The following is an 18673-nucleotide window of genomic DNA, read 5'->3' as shown; positions in this document are numbered from 1 at the left end:
TGAAATATCTGAAAAGACGGTGAAAGACTATCTGACGCTTTCCATTTCTGTCAGAAGCGGGGCATGTTTTAACTGGATCTACGCTGCTGCTGTAAGCACAGTTAACACCTCAGGAATGAGCGAGGCTTTTAAACATATTCTCAGCAGCAGTTTAACTTTTCTTCACTGCAGTAGCGCTCTCTATGTTTTTAAATGGTTACATATTTTCATTTTCACATAACAAATGCTGTCCTTTAGTAAAATGGGTGTTCCCCTCATAAGTCAACATCTCTTATTGTAGGCTCATTCAGTAGAAAGGATCTTGTCGGACTCTAATTATTAGGATCTATTTCAGCTAAAAGTCATTCCCCACCCAAATTTAGTCTTTTGCAAACTGCAACTGTACAATTACTATACCATTATTTTTTTTAAAGCTGACTCATTGTTTTACAATGCAACTGTTAACAATATAAGCTGAAAGTTAATGCTTTAAACAGGCGTGTGTTTAATAGAAAATTTGGAAACATGTTTTGTCTTCATGCACCTTAATTTAAAAAGTATTCGTTATATAAGCCTATTCCCACTGCAGTTGTGACTAAGTCAAGCATTTGAAAACTAAAGATAGGCCTAAATACCTTACTAGATTTAAAAAGTCTATAAGAATATGAAATAGATGCATAAGCCGCCTTCTTAGCCTCTAGTTCCAAGAACATTGTTCCTCATAAATATAACATGGCTAACACGGACACATCTGTCCTCTATCAATCACATAAGTATTAACCAGGTAGGCTGTATTTAAATGTCATTCAAGGAAGAACCTTATTCATACTCCTAGCACCCAAGCATGTTAGCAGCAACACTAGGACAAGAAACGAACACAAAATGCATTCTTTTATTTTCAAAATTCTGTATTCAAACAAGTACATAAAATAGCCTATGTTAAACTAATCACTTAGTACACAAGATCTACAAATGCAATACACCCACATTCAAGAAACACACAAAAAAAAAAAACATTTGTTCATAACAATTATCTTCAACGAGTAAAATATTTACAAGTAGTTTAACTTTAACAACAGTATGTACAGTATTTTTGATCCATCAGAGTTCCCATCATAAGTGAAGGATATGTACACAAATAAAAAGGAACTTGAGAACTTTCAAGCATTTATAAACTGCAGTCACCACTAGAGCACAAGATGGGCCTCGAGGGCAGTACAAAAGGCAAATGCTACAATGTCTTCAACTAATATGAATAATTTGTTCTTGGGAAAAGTGAGAGACTTATGCACTTTCTTCATTTCACTGAGATTTTACGTGACAATGCTGCATTTTTTATTTTTTTCATGAAAAACGCATGTGAATGGCTAATAATCTTCTGGAAATTTGGCACACAATGCTCAAATGCTTTTGTAAGCTCATTTGTCTCATTCATCAGCATTTTTTTTCGGTCATTCAAAGAGCCAAAATGTCAAACAGATGACGGATCTTTTAAACACAGTCTCGCAAAGATCTGTATCCATGGATACACAACTGTGAGAACGGCAAACATTAGGGTTACTCTTTTTTTTTTTTTATTGTAGCATTTTACCTAAAAGCAAACAACTTCTTGTGAGGGGGAAATTCCATATAAATATTGTGTTAACGTCATTCAAAATGAACAATTAACTATTACCTTGGAATTAATAAATCAAACTTTACATTTCAAGTTATTGGGAAGACAGTCTCAAAGGAACATTTTCAAATTTAGACAGTGGATGGAGGTCAAGTATAAAATTCATAACATCTTTTCACATTCATCTACAGACATACACGCATACAAAACATATGTACAGTAGTATACATTCTGCTGGAGCTCTGTGCTGTTCTGGTGTTGTGATGTCCAGTCCTCTTCATGACAATCTAAATGTTTGGAGTGCTGGTGCCGGACGGCAGAGCTTTCATTAGTTTGATCTTCATACATAAGTGACTGTGAAATATTCAGAACAATAAACTGCTATAAAGCTTGAAAAGTAAGGATTTGAAGTTCATTAGTTTTGATGGCGCTTCATGTGCAGTGCGAGGTGGTCTGAACGAGAGAAGCAGCGACTGCAGGCGACACATTTGAAGGGTTTTGCGCCGGTGTGTTTGCGGTAATGCCGCGTCAGTTCATCCGAGCGGGCAAAACGCCAGTCACATCCTTCCCAGCTGCACTGGTATGGCTTCTCACCTATATATGATAAAAATCACAACAAAAGTTAGATCATGTTGATTTAGTTAAAACAAAACCAAACAGTTATCTATGTATCAGTTTTCTGTTGCAGTGTAATGAATTCCTGGGTTGGCAAAGCTGAAGTTTCAGCAGCCTTTACTTCAGTTTTTAGTGTCACATGATTCTTCAGAAAGCATTCTTATATACTGATTTGATACTCAATTATCAACAATTATTTTCGGCAACCCTCATACTTTTTTTTTCAGGACTCTTTGGTGAATAGAAAGTCATTGAACAGCATTTACTTGAAATAAAAAATGTTTCTCTCAATTATAAATGCCTTTACTGTCTCTTTTGATCTATGTAATGCATCCTTGTTCAATAAAACAAATAAATAATTTATTTTCCTTTTTTTTTAAATCATAACCCAAACTTTTGAATGGTTGTGTACCATGGTTTCCACAAAAATAAGCATCAAAAACTATTTTTCAACATTGGTAACATTTCTTGAGGACCAAATCAACATATTTGAATCATTTCTGAAGAATCATGTGACTGACTGGAGTAAAGATACTGAAAATTTAGCTTTGCCATCACTGCAATAAATTACATTTCACAATATATTCAAATAGAAAAAAAAACAATACTTTAAACTTAAACAACTGTTAAAATTCAGAATTACTCCAAACTTTTGGCAAACAGAAAACTTTACAAAAATAAAGGACTGTCATTATTTTAATCCACGGTGACGTTTCAAAGGCCAGGCTCATACAAAGGCCAGCTTGTGTCGTGACATTTTTAAATGGCAGTTATAGAGGAATTAGACGTGTGTGTGCTTGTGGTTTTGAGAGTAATACAACTCCTATGTGTAAACACGGAAGATATTTCCATGGTGCTTAACACACGCTGATAAGATCTGACATTGTGTGGTTTGCCACAGCACTGAATCCCGAAGAGCCAAGTTCAGAGAGAACAGATCATTCATGTGCCCCTAAACGTTTGAAACGACCACGATTCATACCAAATACAGTACAGTAACAGTGTGTATCTGTATTTTTGTGCACGATGGAGAGGAAAAGTGAAGGGAAAAGAGAAAGTTTCATGATATTTCATGACAACCAGAGTTTGACTGACGGATGTAAATGTGAGTAAATGTTCTTGTTTGCTCACTTCTCATGTACAATAGGTTTGTGTTCAATGCTTGAAATAAATCTTTATTTAGTACAGGTATATTGTTGTGCATGTCCAGAATTATTTTAAGAAGGGCCTTTTTTTTAAACCACACCTTCCAATAGTATAATATTTTCTCATCCATAAATATTTCTTACTGCTCACGTTTTCAGCAGCCATTACTGTTCCTTAGTGTTGTATAATTCCTCATAAATCATTCTGATTTGGTGTTAAAGAAACATTTCTTCTTACTAGAAAGAAGAAATTGCATGCTAATGTTAAATTACATGCAGCTTATTTTTCCATGATTCTTTAAAGTATAAAAAACTCAAAAGAACAGGATTTCAAATAGAAAGAATTTGTTACATTTGAAATGTCTTTAATGTTACCTCTGATGAATTTAATGCATCACTGCTGAATAAAAATAAAAATTTCTTTAAACAAAAATCAATAGTGCCTCAGTTTCTCATGAAGATTAACTTTCAATTGTCTATTTTGGACTCTGATTACGTTCCAATCAACAGCTGTTCAACCACAACATTAAACATTTTTTTTTTTTAAACAATGTTCCAGTTCAACCTACTAACTTCACCACGTAAAAAAAACTACACAGCTATCAGAAATGACTGAAGAGAGCACAATTTTAGCTCTTTGAAAAGTGTTGAAAACTGGCTCTTTTAGCTTAGTGCTCATCCCTCCCCCTTTTCTGTATGTGAAACCAGAATTCAAAATGAGATGTCCTTTTAACAATTTGAAAAAGGTCTCCAATAGCTCAGGGATTTAAGTTAATGCCCCCCATCAAATACTTCAGCTTGTGCAATCTATGGTAATGGGCCAACAAGCTCAAAAAAATTAGATATTATTTGGTTAGCTGGAGGTTGTGCAACGGCTAACCTGTTATAGCTAAAGCATTTTACTGCACACACACACACACACGCACACAAACCCATTATAAAAGACAAAAAAGTGGAAGTTGCATATTGTTAATAACCTATTTCACCATCATAACAATATTAAGAACATCAATCAGTATTAACCAGATTAACTTAAATCCATTAATAATACTAATCATTAACAACAATCAATAAACAAAGCAATTAGTTGAAAAATCATCATGTCCATGTACTTTTGCATCCATTAATTTTCCGTAAAAAAGGTTCTAAATTAGAACCATACACACAAAAATGCTGCCCGAAAAAGTAAAATATTTACTTCTTTACATATTTTTGTTTGACTTTTTGCTAAACATTTTCGAAATGCACAAATATAGAAAAATTTTGATTTTACAAGATTTCTTTGGTCAAATGATAAGCATTGCTTTTCCTGCACATTTGAGAAATGTAACCGTCCCTGAAAACAATGACGAGACCTAATACATTAGGCCTAAATACTTTATCGTCATGAAATTATATATAGGGGTATAATTTTGTCGTAATTTTTGTACTATCTGTGTCACCGTATCGAAAAAGACCATGCATGGTCGCTCAAAGCATGTACAGTACATCTTGTTAGAGCACAATAAAGAAGGCTTTAATATGGTAACAATATAAATATAATATATACAAAATTACAATTTCTCCCACTTCTCCAGATACAGCCAGGCCTGGTTCCAGAATCAAATCACAGAGACTTCTGAAATTAGTGATGAAGCTCACTAATGTTTAGCCTACTTTGAAAATTTTGTCCATTGTTATAGTTATAACTATCATTGCAATGATAGTGACATCCACATATAAATACAGCAGGTCACTCCTGAAACTTTGTAGCATGGGAGCGGTCACTGATCTTCTTAGCATCATGAAAAACAAAACTTATTCAAATTCCGAATGGATTGTAACCGAGAAAGCGCACAAAGATCACTCAAAGATCGCTTATAATCACAAAGAAGCCTCACTCATTTCAGTTTATCGCGATGTCACAAAGTTCTGTTATAATCAATGAAGCTGTACACTGCTCAATGAATCTCTTATTTACATCATGTTACACTGTCTGTTATAATGAGAGACTCTAGAGCATGCAGCACTGAACAAAACTGTGGAGTTTTGAGCAGTGAGTGGAATCTAACTTAAACGGCTGGCCATTGAATTCAAGAATCAACAAAAATGTCAATGATTGGCTACAGTGATCAATGCTACAAAATCATGCTGAAAATAGAAACTGTCAAGAGTTCAAACACAAATAAACACTGGAGTGTTTGGAAAATGTTTTGACAATCTTCTATTTCTACTTAGGGATGCAAAAAGTTGGAACGTTTCCAGAAAATTTCTGAAACATTCCAGAAATTTTGGAAACTTTCCAGGATTTTTGGGAATATTTCAGGGATTTTGGGGAAATTTCCAAAACTTGTCCACCCCTTTGCAATCCTATTTCTACTATTTCAACTGATGTGCTCTTGCTTTTGTTTAGTTCCATGTAGCACTCCTGTAGAATTAGCCCTATTTACAATTAAATGAATGAAATGCGTAACATTTTCATGTTTTTAGGCATGAAAAATTATCAAGATCTTAAAAATACTGAAGCCAAAGGTTTTCATAAAACGATAATTGTAGTCATGTGTTGACCCGCCAATGCTATATGCACCTGCCTCTGGACCTGTCACTGTTTGATCCACCTGCTTATGTGCCGCATGCTCCATTATGAATTAAAAGGGTGGAATAAAGCATAAGATAAGTTGGCAAATAGGTAAATATGAGTTTACAATTGCACAGTCTGCTTGCTTATGTGCATCAATCGGAGTGTACACAATGGGAGATATTGTGGCAGGTGCAATGCTAAGTTATGGCTGTCTGTCTGTTCTCGTGCATCAGCAGAAATGTCTGGTAGCTGTAAACAGTGAGAGATGTTGAGGCAGGCCGTAAGTTTGGTTAAATGGTGATAATTGACCTATTGCTCTGCACCTTATTTAGAAATGACAAAATTACATATTATGTAAGATGCCAGACACTAAGGATATATATATATATATATATATATATATATATATATATATATATATATAGCCGAGACAGGTACAATCATAGATTATGTCCGTGACGGTCCTGTTGCAGGTGCATACAGAAGTGACTAGTCGCGAGAGAGACATGTATAGCAGCCACTGGATGAATGAATGTGTATTTGACAGTGGCAGATCCAGAGGCAGACGTATAAAGCAGTGACGGATCAAGAGACCGGCGCACATGACGGTGTTGGGTCAACTGGCAGGAGAGGGCGCCGTGTAGAGATGCTAAAAAAACTAGAAATTCAATTAAGCATTTACATACCTTCAAAAACAACTATTTTTTTATGAAATATGAATTTTGAATAATGAATTTTTTTTGCATCTACTTATTCTCTAAATCAGTGTCTGAACCATTCAAAGAAAAATCCAGGATTTCCTGTCAGGATTTAAACCATATCATAGTACTAAGACTGCTCTCCTTAGAGTTACAAATTACCTACTCTTATCATCTGATCATGGTTGTATTCCTCTATTAGTTCTATTGGATCTTAGTGCTGCGTTTGACACAATTGACCACAACATTCTTTTGCATAGACTTGAACACTTTGTTGGCATTAACGGAAGTGCATTAGCATGGTTTAAATAGTACTTATATGACCGCCATCAGTTCATAGCAGTGAATGAAGATGTATCATATCGATCACAAGTGCAGTATGGAGTACCTCAAGGCTCAATACTAGGCTGCTACTCTTCACGCTTTATATGTTACCCTTGGGAGATATCATCAGGAAACATGATGTTAGTTTTCACTGTTATGCTGATGATACTCAGCTCTATATTTCTTCTTGGCCCGGTGAAACACACCAATTTGAAAAACTAATGGAATGCATAGTTGATATAAAAAAACTGGATTACGAGTGTTTTTTTTTACTGCTAAATTCTGAAAAAACAGAGGTGTTCATTATAGGACCTAAAAACTCTGCATGTAATAACCTAGAAAACTGTCAAAGACTTGATGGCTGCTCTATCAATTCTTAGTCATCAGTTAGGAACCTAGGTGTGCTATTTGATCGCAATCTTTCCTTAGAAAGCCACGTTGCTAGCATTTGTAAAACTACATTTTTTCATCTCAAAAATATATCTAAATAACGCCCTATGCTCTCAATGTCAAATGCAGAAATGTTAATCCATGCATTTATGACCTCAAGGTTAGATTATTGCAATGCTTTATTGGGTGGTTGTTCTGCACGCTTAGTAAACAAACTACAGCTAGTCATAAATGTAGCAGCAAGAGTTCTTACTAGAACCAGGAAGTATGACCATATTAACCCTGTCCTGTCAACACTACACTGGCTCCCTATCAAAATCATATAGATTTTAAAATATTGCTTATTACTTATAAAGCCCTGAATTGCAAATACCTCAGTATTTGAATGAGCTCCTTTTACATTATAATCCTCTACATCTTAAAGGATTTTTAGGCTGCATTAATTAGGTAAACCGGAACCGGGAAAACTTCCCATAACACCCAATGTACTTTCTACATCATTAGAAGAATGGCATCTACACTAATATTAGTCTGTTTCTCTCTTATTCCGAGGTCACCGTAGCCACCAGTTCCAGTCTGTATCCAGATCAGAGGGTCACTGCAGTCACCCGAATACAGTACGTATCCAGACCAGATGGTGGATCAGTACCTAGAAAGGACCTCTACAGCCCTGAAAGACAGCGGAGACCAGGACAACTAGAGCCCCAGATACAGATCCCCTGTAAAGACCTTGTCTCAGAGGAGCACCAGGACAAGACCACAGGAAACAGATGATTCTTCTGCACAATCTGACTTTGCTGCAGCCTGGAATTTAACTGCTGGTTTCGTCTGGTCAGAGGAAAACTGGCCCCCCAACTGAGCCTGGTTTCTCCCAAGGTTTTTTTCTCCATTCTGTCACCGATGGAGTTTCAGTTCCTTGCCACTGTTGCCTCCGGCTTGCTTAGTTGGGGTCACTTCAACTACAGCGATATCGTTGATTTGATTGTAAATAAATGCATAGACACTATTTAAACAAGAGATATCATCACTGAATTCAATGATGAACTGCCTTTAACTGTCATTTTGCATTATTGACACACTGTTTTCCTAATGAATGTTGTTCAGTTGCTTTGATGCAATGTATTTTGTTTAAGGCGCTATATAAATAAAGGTGACTTGACTTGACATTTTCCATATTTCATTTCCATTTAAAAAAATTAAAAATAAACGGACGCAAAAGTACACGGACTGCAAAAGCTGTTTAGGTAGGGAACACAGGATGAGGCTTCTAGAATATATTCTGTGACTTTCCGGTAAAGCATGTTTAGTTATGCTCCGCCAAACTGGCAAATATTTTTTTATTGTTTTTTTGAAGAGCCACTAGCATATGCTAGCTGCTTTGATTACTGCTTACATTACAAAAATGTTTTGCAGGCATGTATTTAATTGCTTGGTTAGAGCACATCTTGTACATCCTGACATACTTGTATCAATAAATGGAACGTATAATTAATAAAGACATCAAAATTACAGGTGTTATCAACCAGTTCTGACTTTTATCTAACAGCACAGAATGTTTTAGAGCTCTTAAACTGTTTGAGAGCTTTCAGCGGTGGGATCATTCCCAACCCCCAACATCTTTTGAAATACAACTCCACACCATGTCCACCTGAGGAATGACTACCTGTGACAACACACATACCATGCAGATGGACAGAGGGTTAAACAACCAGGCTCATCAGAAAAAAACGTGTTGCTTTTTGCATCACATTCAGTTTTATCTGAAACATATGAACATGAATCTGGCAACACGTTATTATGCTGGTTGTTGTGCATATCGCAGCAGGCTTAAAATAAAATATCTGCTCTAAAAACGCTGTGTTAATCAATTAATTAATTAATTTTAAATGAAGAACACCCACACAAAACTACCCAGCACTGGGTCAGTGTAATGCAATGTTAGGTAAAACCAGTTCAAACTAGTTATATTTGGCAACGGTTATGTTCTGTCCTGAGAGAAAACCTGACTGACAAGAAACTTCCTGAATGAAATTAAGGTTTGTGTTTGTATCTGATTGTATCCCCCTTAATAAAATTAACCATTTTTTTTACTACAAATAAAACCAAGAAAAAATGTTTACTATAGTTAAACCATGGTAACCACAAATTAATGATGGTTTTGCTATACTAACCATAGTTTAACCATTGTATTTGTAGTAAAACTGGTATTATACAAATGGTAATCAATAAAAAAAAAGAAAAGAAAAGAAACATGGTTACTACAGTTTTACTTTAAAACCATGATTAATTTCGTAAGGGTTATCAAATTATTACTTTATAAATAGGAACATATCTGTAATCTCACAATTTTAACAAGGTAAAGCAGGGTTTGATGTAACTTTTCAAACATGAATATAAGTCGTGATAAATAATTTAATTAATTGGAACAGCCAATTGATAGCAGTATTCTTCCCACAGATTCCCATTGCCTGCTCTTGTCGCTCCAGTCACGTTCTAAAAATGTTATGATTGTAAAAGATTGACTTGACATGGAATAAAAAGATATTGTATATGAACTGTTCCTGCTATATATATATATATATATATATACATATATATACATATATATATACACACATATATATATATATATATATACACACACACACACACACATATACATATACGTATATATATATATATATATATATATATATATATATATATATATATATATATATATATATATATATATATATATATATATATATATATATATATATATATATATATACAGAAAAAAGTTAGTTCACAATAAACAAACTGAAATTAGCCTACATAGTTTTTGCAATTACATTTACTGAAATTGAACATTGGAAGATAATATTGATCATATTCTATTCTGTAATGTTAATATAAATCATACACTGTCCAAAAAGGTTGCATTTTATGCATGCAACAGCCCATCACTGGCAGACCCTTATGAAAATGACCCATGGTTTTAGTAAAGTGACCATAGCTCAACTGTAGTATTTCTAGATTCAAATGATGTAGGGTTAGGGTTAGGGTAACATATCTGAACCATGTGTTAACAAAAATATAAACTAATAATTTACAATTAATTAGTATTGGATGTTAAAATGCTTTTTAAACAAATTATAATTACCCATTTTACACTTAATAATTTAATAAATTTCATAATTTAAAAGTTTAGTTCAGAAGAATCGTATCAGTATCGGTATCGACAATACTGCATTGAAAAATATCGGTGTAGTATCGAAAACAAAATAAGTGGTATCGGCCATCCCTAGTCATAATCATGAGAAAACAAGAATGAAAAATAATAATAATGCATGGCTTCTTAGGATTTCCGTAAAAACAGTGATGTGTAACATATTCTATGCTTTAGTTTGGCAAAATAATGCAATGTTTTAGAATTACCTTAATTTGTGGAGCTTTTCTCAGTAAATATTTACATATAAGTGTATTTAATTTACAGTGATAATCATGAATATATATATATATATATATATATATATATATATATATATATATATATATATATATATATATATTAAACAATGGTGTTAAACAATAGTGTTTTTTTAGCAATAAACCACACAAGTCCATGTTTTACAGTGATTTTACCATGGTAGTTTTAGGGACTCTGGTTTGTGTCAAGCCTAAAATGCCCCTTAACTCTGATTAAATTAATGTAAGGCCCAAATCACTGTAATGCTTCAGTTTCATCCATGCTAATACTTCTTGCACAGCTGCAACATCTACTCGATTTCCCAATATATCACATGGGAACATATGTGTTGTACAAGCCTAAAGAGTTACGAAGATACCTCTAGGGTACCAGTGAGTGATAGTACAACAATGATGATACCTCAGGCTACAGGCAATCCCTCTACATTCTTAGTGATTACCCCAAAATTATTAGCAAAGAATAAAGAATGTGGTGACTTGACGGAAATAGGTGCTTTCATCAGCTTAACGTCATGTGAAGAAAATTACACCCCATGGAGTTTCATTCTAAAGTGTAGTAGGAGGATATGCAGTGGGTTTCATCTTACGACAAGCTGAACACACTGAAACTGCCGTGTTCTTTTCTCCCGGCGGTGCTCGCCTGCCCCCCTCCCTACCCCCTGGTTGCAGACAGAAAAAGCAGGAGGAACAGGTTTTTCCTCCACCACTTGGCGATTTCCCCCTCGGGAAAGCATGCAGGGCTTGTACAGGCATGCAGACACAATATTTATAAAAGAATGAAAAGAGAGTCAATTAATCTCTCCCTCCGCCCTGTTCTCTGTCTTTTACATCTCTTGTCCTTAGGCTGTCATCACTGTGCGAGCTGTTGCTGTATTTGTAGTTTTTATGTTGATGGTGCATTGCAACTGGTCAAGCAGTAACAACTGCTTCTAACTTTAAAAAAATAGATATCTCAACCTTATGTTATTCCAAACCTGTATGACTTTGTGTCTTCTGCAGAACACAAAATGAGAAAGTATGAATAATAAACACTGAAAAAAAACTGTCATTCAATGAAATATGACAGTCTTCTGAAGGCATAAAATTCACTTTGAGTGAGAAACCAAATGTATGTCATTATTCACTAATAATCTTCCCTTCCAAAGAGCTATTAACCAATGCAAATATTTATTTGTTAGTTATATTTTTTAGCAATAGCCAAAAAGACATTGTATTGGCCAAAATAATAATAAAAAAAAAAGTATGGCAAAATCATAAGGGTATTAATTAAAGATAATGTTCCACAAAGATATTTTGTACATTTCCTAACATAAATATATCAAAAACTATTTTTTGGATTAGTAATATTTATAATAGCTTTGCTAAGAACTTAATTTGGACAACTTTAAATGAGATTTTCTCAGTATTTAGATTTTTTTGCACCCTCAGATTCCAGATTTTCAAATAGTTGTATCTCGGCAAAACATTGTCTTATCCTAACAAACCATAGATTTGAGATGATGTATAAATCTCATTTTCGAGAAATTGACCCTTGTGACTAGTTTTGTGGTCCAGGGTCACATATACAAAAAATATTATAGAATGCAAATTACTGGTAATTGTTCAGCAGTGTATTTGATTCCTTAACCAATTAAAACTAATTTAAAAGTAAATATATTTTCTAAATCGGATAAAAAAAATGGTGCCATGATGCATATGCTTAGATTCAAGCAGGCATTCTCTGGTTCTGAACGGGTCGGACAATACACATGCGCAGAAGTTTTGTTCAGAATGTGTAAGGCACATGTAAATGAATATGTAAACCAGAGTGCAACATGTAGAGTTCATATAAACAGATCTTTTAGAATCTGAAATCAGATTCAATCCGGATGAAGAAAACTAGTGAATGTAAACATACCTACTGAGTGAGCGAGCTGAACCAGCTCAATTTGGATTAATTCACAAACAAATCATTTTGACTGAATTTGCAAACCGTATCCATTATTTTTGTTCACAAATCAGGCACGAAATGTCAAGATTGTGACATACGGTACATTTTGTCCGTTCCTCACACAAAGCAATTGTATAACATCAGAAGACTTTTAAGATACCTTTAAAGTGCTTTTGCACTGTCTATGAAGCTTTAGAAGTCTCCAATCACTGTAATTGCGTGGAAAAGTTCAGCAGAAGAAAGAAAATCATATAGAGTTGCAATGACATTAGGGTGAATAAATAATATCATTTTCACTTTAGGGTATCTATGTTAGAGTTTAAATTGATTTCTTACCTGTATGAGTCCTTTGGTGTGCTTTCAAGTGGGAGCTCTTAGTGTAAACTTTGGTGCATCCTGGTACAGAGAAAAATTGGTCAGATGTTAGTTCACAGACGTCCCTGATAATCTCTGCCAATCTTCAGGATGGCATGGCACATGGAATCCAAAATTATTTACTGGAACGGCACACTAACCTGGGAAGTCACAGTGATGAATCCTTCTCTTCTCCAGCTCAGGGTTGTTCCGTCGGTTGTATCTGGGTCCCGTGAGGATGCCCTGACCGTGGGCCATTAGAATGGAGTGAGGGGTCATCTGTCCAACCTTCATTCCAATTCTAGACTGGTATGGTGGCGGAGGGTGAACAGAGCTAATGAGCTCTGCCTGGTTCTCGGGACTGCCAGGCTGGGAGTTGGGGGGTGACGGAGGCAAACTGTGCGGCTGGGGTGAAGTGTAGAATGGCTCGGGCATGACAAATTCGCCAGATTGCGTTGTCATGGCCACAGTGTTCAGGTTGAGCATGGTCCTGCCAGATGCACTGATTCCATTCATCGATTGACTCTGGGAGAAAGTCATTGTGGTAAGGTCGCTAGTGCTGACGGCCATGTGGTAGACTGCCGGCTGCTGAGGGCCGATGTGGAGCTCATCTGTGACGTTTATTTCAGGTTTGATAAAGAGGCTGTTGACTGTCTGGGGCACGCTGAAGACTGAGGTGAATTCAGGGAGTGTCTGAATGCCACAGGGTTCGTCCACCCCTGGCTCAGTTTTGATGTGATGCACCTGAGGTTTGTTTGGGCGATAAAGGCCTGTGCGAAGGTGAGTGGTATTAGGCAGGATAACGTTGATGTTGAGACTGTAAGGGGCTGGCTTTTCATCTGCAAAATACTCATCTACCACTGAGGCACTTTCCCGACGGTACTTCTTATCCATCATGCTTGGAGAAACCAGCGGGCTATTCTGGAGCAAATATTTATCCATCTCCATACGTGTCTGAAACAAACAGAAGATGATTATGATACAGTATAGTACCTTTAAACACTCTGTAAGATTTGCACATAGAAATTGTGTAATTATTTCCTGCCAAATTAATTTTTTAGCAAAAGTTAATGTCAATGGGTGGAATCAAATTGAATTTGTAATATGGAAGTTACTTGATTTGTTTTAATAATTTCCATTAGCTATAACCAGATATACAATTGACAGGAAATTGATTTGTGCATTACTCTTATATTATTTAAATAAAATAATGTTTAATTTAGCAATTTATTACATAAAAGTTTTTTTATTTATGACATCTTGTCAGAAATTAGCCAATGAACCTCGCCAAAATGCCTAAATATTTCTTGTTGCAGCATAACTTATTTTCATTTCCTTTGCATCTGTTAGGCATAACTAAATTATTTTGCAAAGTTGTAAATTTTAGTATTAAGTTGTAAAACAAGCCCAGAACTGAATATGAAATCCAAATTATGCATTAATTTAATTGCATGGAGAAGTTTTTCTCAATTTAATAAAATTATTTATATTATTTTAATTGCATGCATTCTATGTTGATAGATTTTAAGTGTGTTTTTGTATTTAATTTGATTAGCGGGAGTTAAACTTAGATGTCTGCTCTGCCATTTTAGACTTTTCACTTCACCACAGCTGTTAAAATATTTCATTTGAAAAATCTGGCAAGAATATACTGTGTTATTGTCTTTCACAATTGTTTATGATAGCAACGCCTGGTACAAGCAGTGGGAAATCATTCCTTGCTTAAACCGTGCACACAAAGCCAAGTTCAACAGCACAGCTCTGCACAGTGCTCCAGTGCAGCACGGAGTAAATAGAAAACTCAGGTGTGGCAGCCATGAAGGACTGGAACACAAAGCAAAAACCAAAACAGTGACATGTGATAGCAAGAGGAGATATGGGCACAAACAATGTACAAAAATAGAACTCTAAAAACGAGAGTACCCTGGAGAGCCATTCAGGTGCAACGGTGCTGTAAACTCCCGAGACTGATAAATGAGGGCTTTTGTGCGATAATGAAAAACCAGATTTACCAAACCAGTCAATTGGCAAGTCAAATGTGTGATGATGAAATGGTTAGCACATGCAAAAACCTGAACAACCTAAATACCTGTCTTAAACAAAAACGTCCAGGATGCACACAATCTGTAATGACTGCACCATGTGCTAAACAAAATAACCCCCCAAAATAACCAGAAAGCATGTGGGACCACTAGTGAAAATACTTACATTTAGCATATTTCTAATACACATATAACATACCAAATTATGCCTATAATATTTTATACTAATATATATATAAAACAACAAAATAAACATTGATATCATTTAGAAATGTATTAATATAATATGAAATAATTTTATTTGTGGCGTGTACACACACACACACACACACACACATATTTATATATTTTTTTTACAAGATGTTTTGTTAATGTTTCCAAGAACTATTCCGAGAACTTTTCTTTAAAAGACTTTTAATGTCATTGCTGACATTTGGACCCCACTTAAAACACACAGCTGCATTTATTGTTGACCTTACTGCAGTCATTATATTTGCCAATAAATATTTCAAAAGCCCTGTAATGTCCAGCTGTCTGAAGTGGCGGCTATGTCAACAGTAAGCCATGTATTGTCAAAATGCATTTCCTTGGCAACCCACTGATGTGGTTTCATGTACAAATATCTCCATCCTTTCAGGTAACTCATACCCTAACATGTGAGGTCATGTACTCTCTGGGAATGTACAATGAACGCTGAAACTTCAGCAGATTTTGATATCACTGTGGATGAGCCATTTATTGCAGACAATCGTACTCTCAGCGTTAATGTCAACAATTCCACCTTCATCAGGCCAGCTTCAGAAAGTTAAAACCAGGTAATTAATTGAAAATAGCTTTCGATTTATCTCCAATTCTGGCAAGCGTACCGTACTGCCTTTAGTCCTGGGCACAAACAGGCCTTGTGTTGTGTGGTACTTGGCTATAGCTTCCATTGGCCTTAGAGACCCGGTTCTGTTCACTGGGTTTGTGTGAGGGGAATGAACAGCAGCTGAACCCTGGCCCAAGAACTGAGTTAATGATTGGAGGACATTTACAACTGCTAAGTTATGTATTTTAGGGACCGATAACGGCTGGGAGCTGAGTTAGACATAAAAATAATCTTTGAGATAAATAAGCCAGAGGTTTCCGTATTGCTCAGTATCAACGTTCGTTGGAAATATGGTTCACTTTCCAAAAATCTCATTCACTCTTTAATGGCATAGTTCACCCAAAAATAAAAAATTCTGTCACTGAAACTCTCACCCACATGAAAGAAAATGCTGATAGAATTTTTTGTTTTTGCTGTTATCCATTACAAAATCTTATTATTTGTAAATGAGCACATAAAGCTCAGAAGACTCAGAAACGGCATGATATGAGTCTTCTGAGCCGTTTCTCCAAAGTTAGATATCACAGCTTATTTCAGAGCCCAAGTAGCCTGTTAGCCCAAAGACCTTTTTCCTAATTACAACACAATAGGTCTTTCCCTTTGAAATAATAGTTTTATTTGGCATAAAGGGAATTCAAAAACATGTATATTTGCCCACAGATCCCCATAAAATCAGACCGATAGGCTTCTTGTCTGTTTGCTGGAGGGCAGCAGCAAGAGAAAACAAAACCTTTGAGACGAAAAATTATGTTTTATGGCATTGGAAGGAAATAGGTAACCGCTGTTTTGGCTTTTCAGGACCATGACTAGTGAAGGAACCATCTTGGAACCATCTAATTCAATTTACACTATGATCACGACTCCTTTAATAGAATGTACTTTTCCCCCAAATTACTGGAGGTCAAGGGGTCAGACATGTGCTTCTCATCACCAACCAAAAACAAAGAGACCATGCAAAGGCCCAGGCTACATCCTTTGGTGAAGCCGACAACCTACATGTTCCCTGTGGCCATACAAACTTTTAAAGGAGTACAACGAGGTCATCAGTCATTGGCTCAATTAGTCATAAGCTAGCCAAAGCCAAAGAGCAAACTAGAGAACTCTGATTCCATAAAACAATGATAAAAATATGGATTCAGTTGAATTTTCTCTGTGGGGAAACTAAATATTAAACTTTTGACTAACATTGTCTCAGTGTAAAATGATCTTCTACATAACTTCAAACTGTGCACTGAAGTTACTGATCATTTGTGTATTATTGTACCCATAGGAATACAAGAAGGTAATACAAGTAAATTGTTATTCTTTGATTCATTTGCAATTACACTGTACATAACGTACATTTTACTCTTATAATGTAAGTTATGTTAAGGGCCTAAACTTGTAGTAATGTCATACTATCAATGTAAAACAGGTTTCAATTATCTCTCATTCATCTCAGATATTATAGTCATGAAGTAAAGTATAAACTAGACTATTTCAGAGGAAAACATGATGTTAGTGTTTATTACAAAACCTACAAATTTAGAGAAATGCGTCGTGTCAAAATAAAGAACTGTGTTAAAGGCATTTTCTTCACAATAATATAATTCTGATTATTTTCAATATTTCATCAACAATTCATCATTTAAATAAATACATAATATCCAGATACTTGAATTACTGAAAGCCTTTCACAAAGATTTTGTGTTACTGAGCAAGTGCTTTCTCTTAAAGTGCATCTGTTCTCATATTCTTTTGGGATGTGAGGACATCGAAATATTTGTGTTTTCCAGTTAAGTCAGACACCACAGAGCGCCTGCCATACCTGAGCCATTTCAACAGCGTTTATTGCTAGTCTCACCGCGGGTTTGACGTCTTCAAACACAGACGAGTCCTCCGGCCCATCCGCGCTACACATCCGCACGGGTTTGAGCTGCGTGAAAACCGCCCTCTCTTCTGTAATCGGAGCGCCAACGGCCAGTCCTACACTTGCCATTTCTATTAGCAAATATCGAATACTATATTTTACGCTTATATTTATTTACGAATACACATATACTGGATTATGGTAAACGTCCTTGTCGGTACATCCAGACGTGCGGTGTATCCAAAACCCTCCCTGTGTCCCTCAGGTAGCCTCACCTGTTGTAAAGTATCACATTGTGAACACGTCGAACATGAGTGACAGCTACTTTAGCCATTCAGAGCGAAGGTAAGAGCGCCTTCTCCAATCACAGAACAGGTAAACACCTGAGAGGTGTATAACATGGAGACGTTACTTTACTGCATATCCATCAAGAAAATTATACTAAGTCTATCGTATTGTAGAGTTTATTTATTTGCTCACTATAAAAACGATCACCTTATTTATTTTTCATCAATTTGTTTTTGTGCTGAGAAACCTGTTTACCGGTAGTTTATTAATCAAAATATAATGCTATTTTTTGGTCTTAGCAGGACTATCAAGTCTGGTTTGTTGGCTGGTTTTGGACATCAGCAAACAACTTATTTATTTATTTTTTTGCCTCAGTTGACAAGTTGCAAGTAAACTTATTTTAGTTTAAATACTATATAATTTATTTTACATTATTCATGATTAAAAATAATTTCAATTGAACTGACTAAAACAATATAAGCATAAGCTCCCAGAAATAAATATCCTTTATTTCTGCAATGTCTGGCTCTCTCAGTCATTAACCA

At 35.4% G+C, this 18673-nt stretch overlaps 1 protein-coding gene across 2 annotated transcripts; it reads right to left on the bottom strand.

Moving 5' to 3' along the window:
* Positions 1–853: 853 nt before the first annotated feature.
* LOC127942213 (Krueppel-like factor 5) lies at positions 854–18141 on the bottom strand. 2 transcript variants are annotated; one of them, XM_052537883.1, is made up of 4 exons: positions 17835–18141; positions 13243–14035; positions 13064–13123; positions 854–2188 (listed from the first exon to the last, which is right to left on the bottom strand). In XM_052537883.1, exons 1-4 carry the CDS (start codon positions 17967–17969, stop codon positions 2010–2012), a joined length of 1167 nt encoding a protein of 388 aa, XP_052393843.1. In that variant the 5' UTR covers positions 17970–18141; the 3' UTR covers positions 854–2009. The 2 variants fall into 2 exon arrangements, with proteins under 2 accessions (XP_052393843.1, XP_052393842.1); XM_052537882.1 differs by having other exon boundaries at positions 17799–18121.
* Between the last annotated feature and the right edge of the window lie 532 nt (positions 18142–18673).

Source organism: Carassius gibelio, chromosome A21 (assembly GCF_023724105.1).
Source record: "Carassius gibelio isolate Cgi1373 ecotype wild population from Czech Republic chromosome A21, carGib1.2-hapl.c, whole genome shotgun sequence".
NCBI lineage: Eukaryota > Metazoa > Chordata > Actinopteri > Cypriniformes > Cyprinidae > Carassius > Carassius gibelio.
Note: the sequence above shows the minus strand (reverse complement) of the source record. Positions and strands in the feature narration are given on the sequence as shown.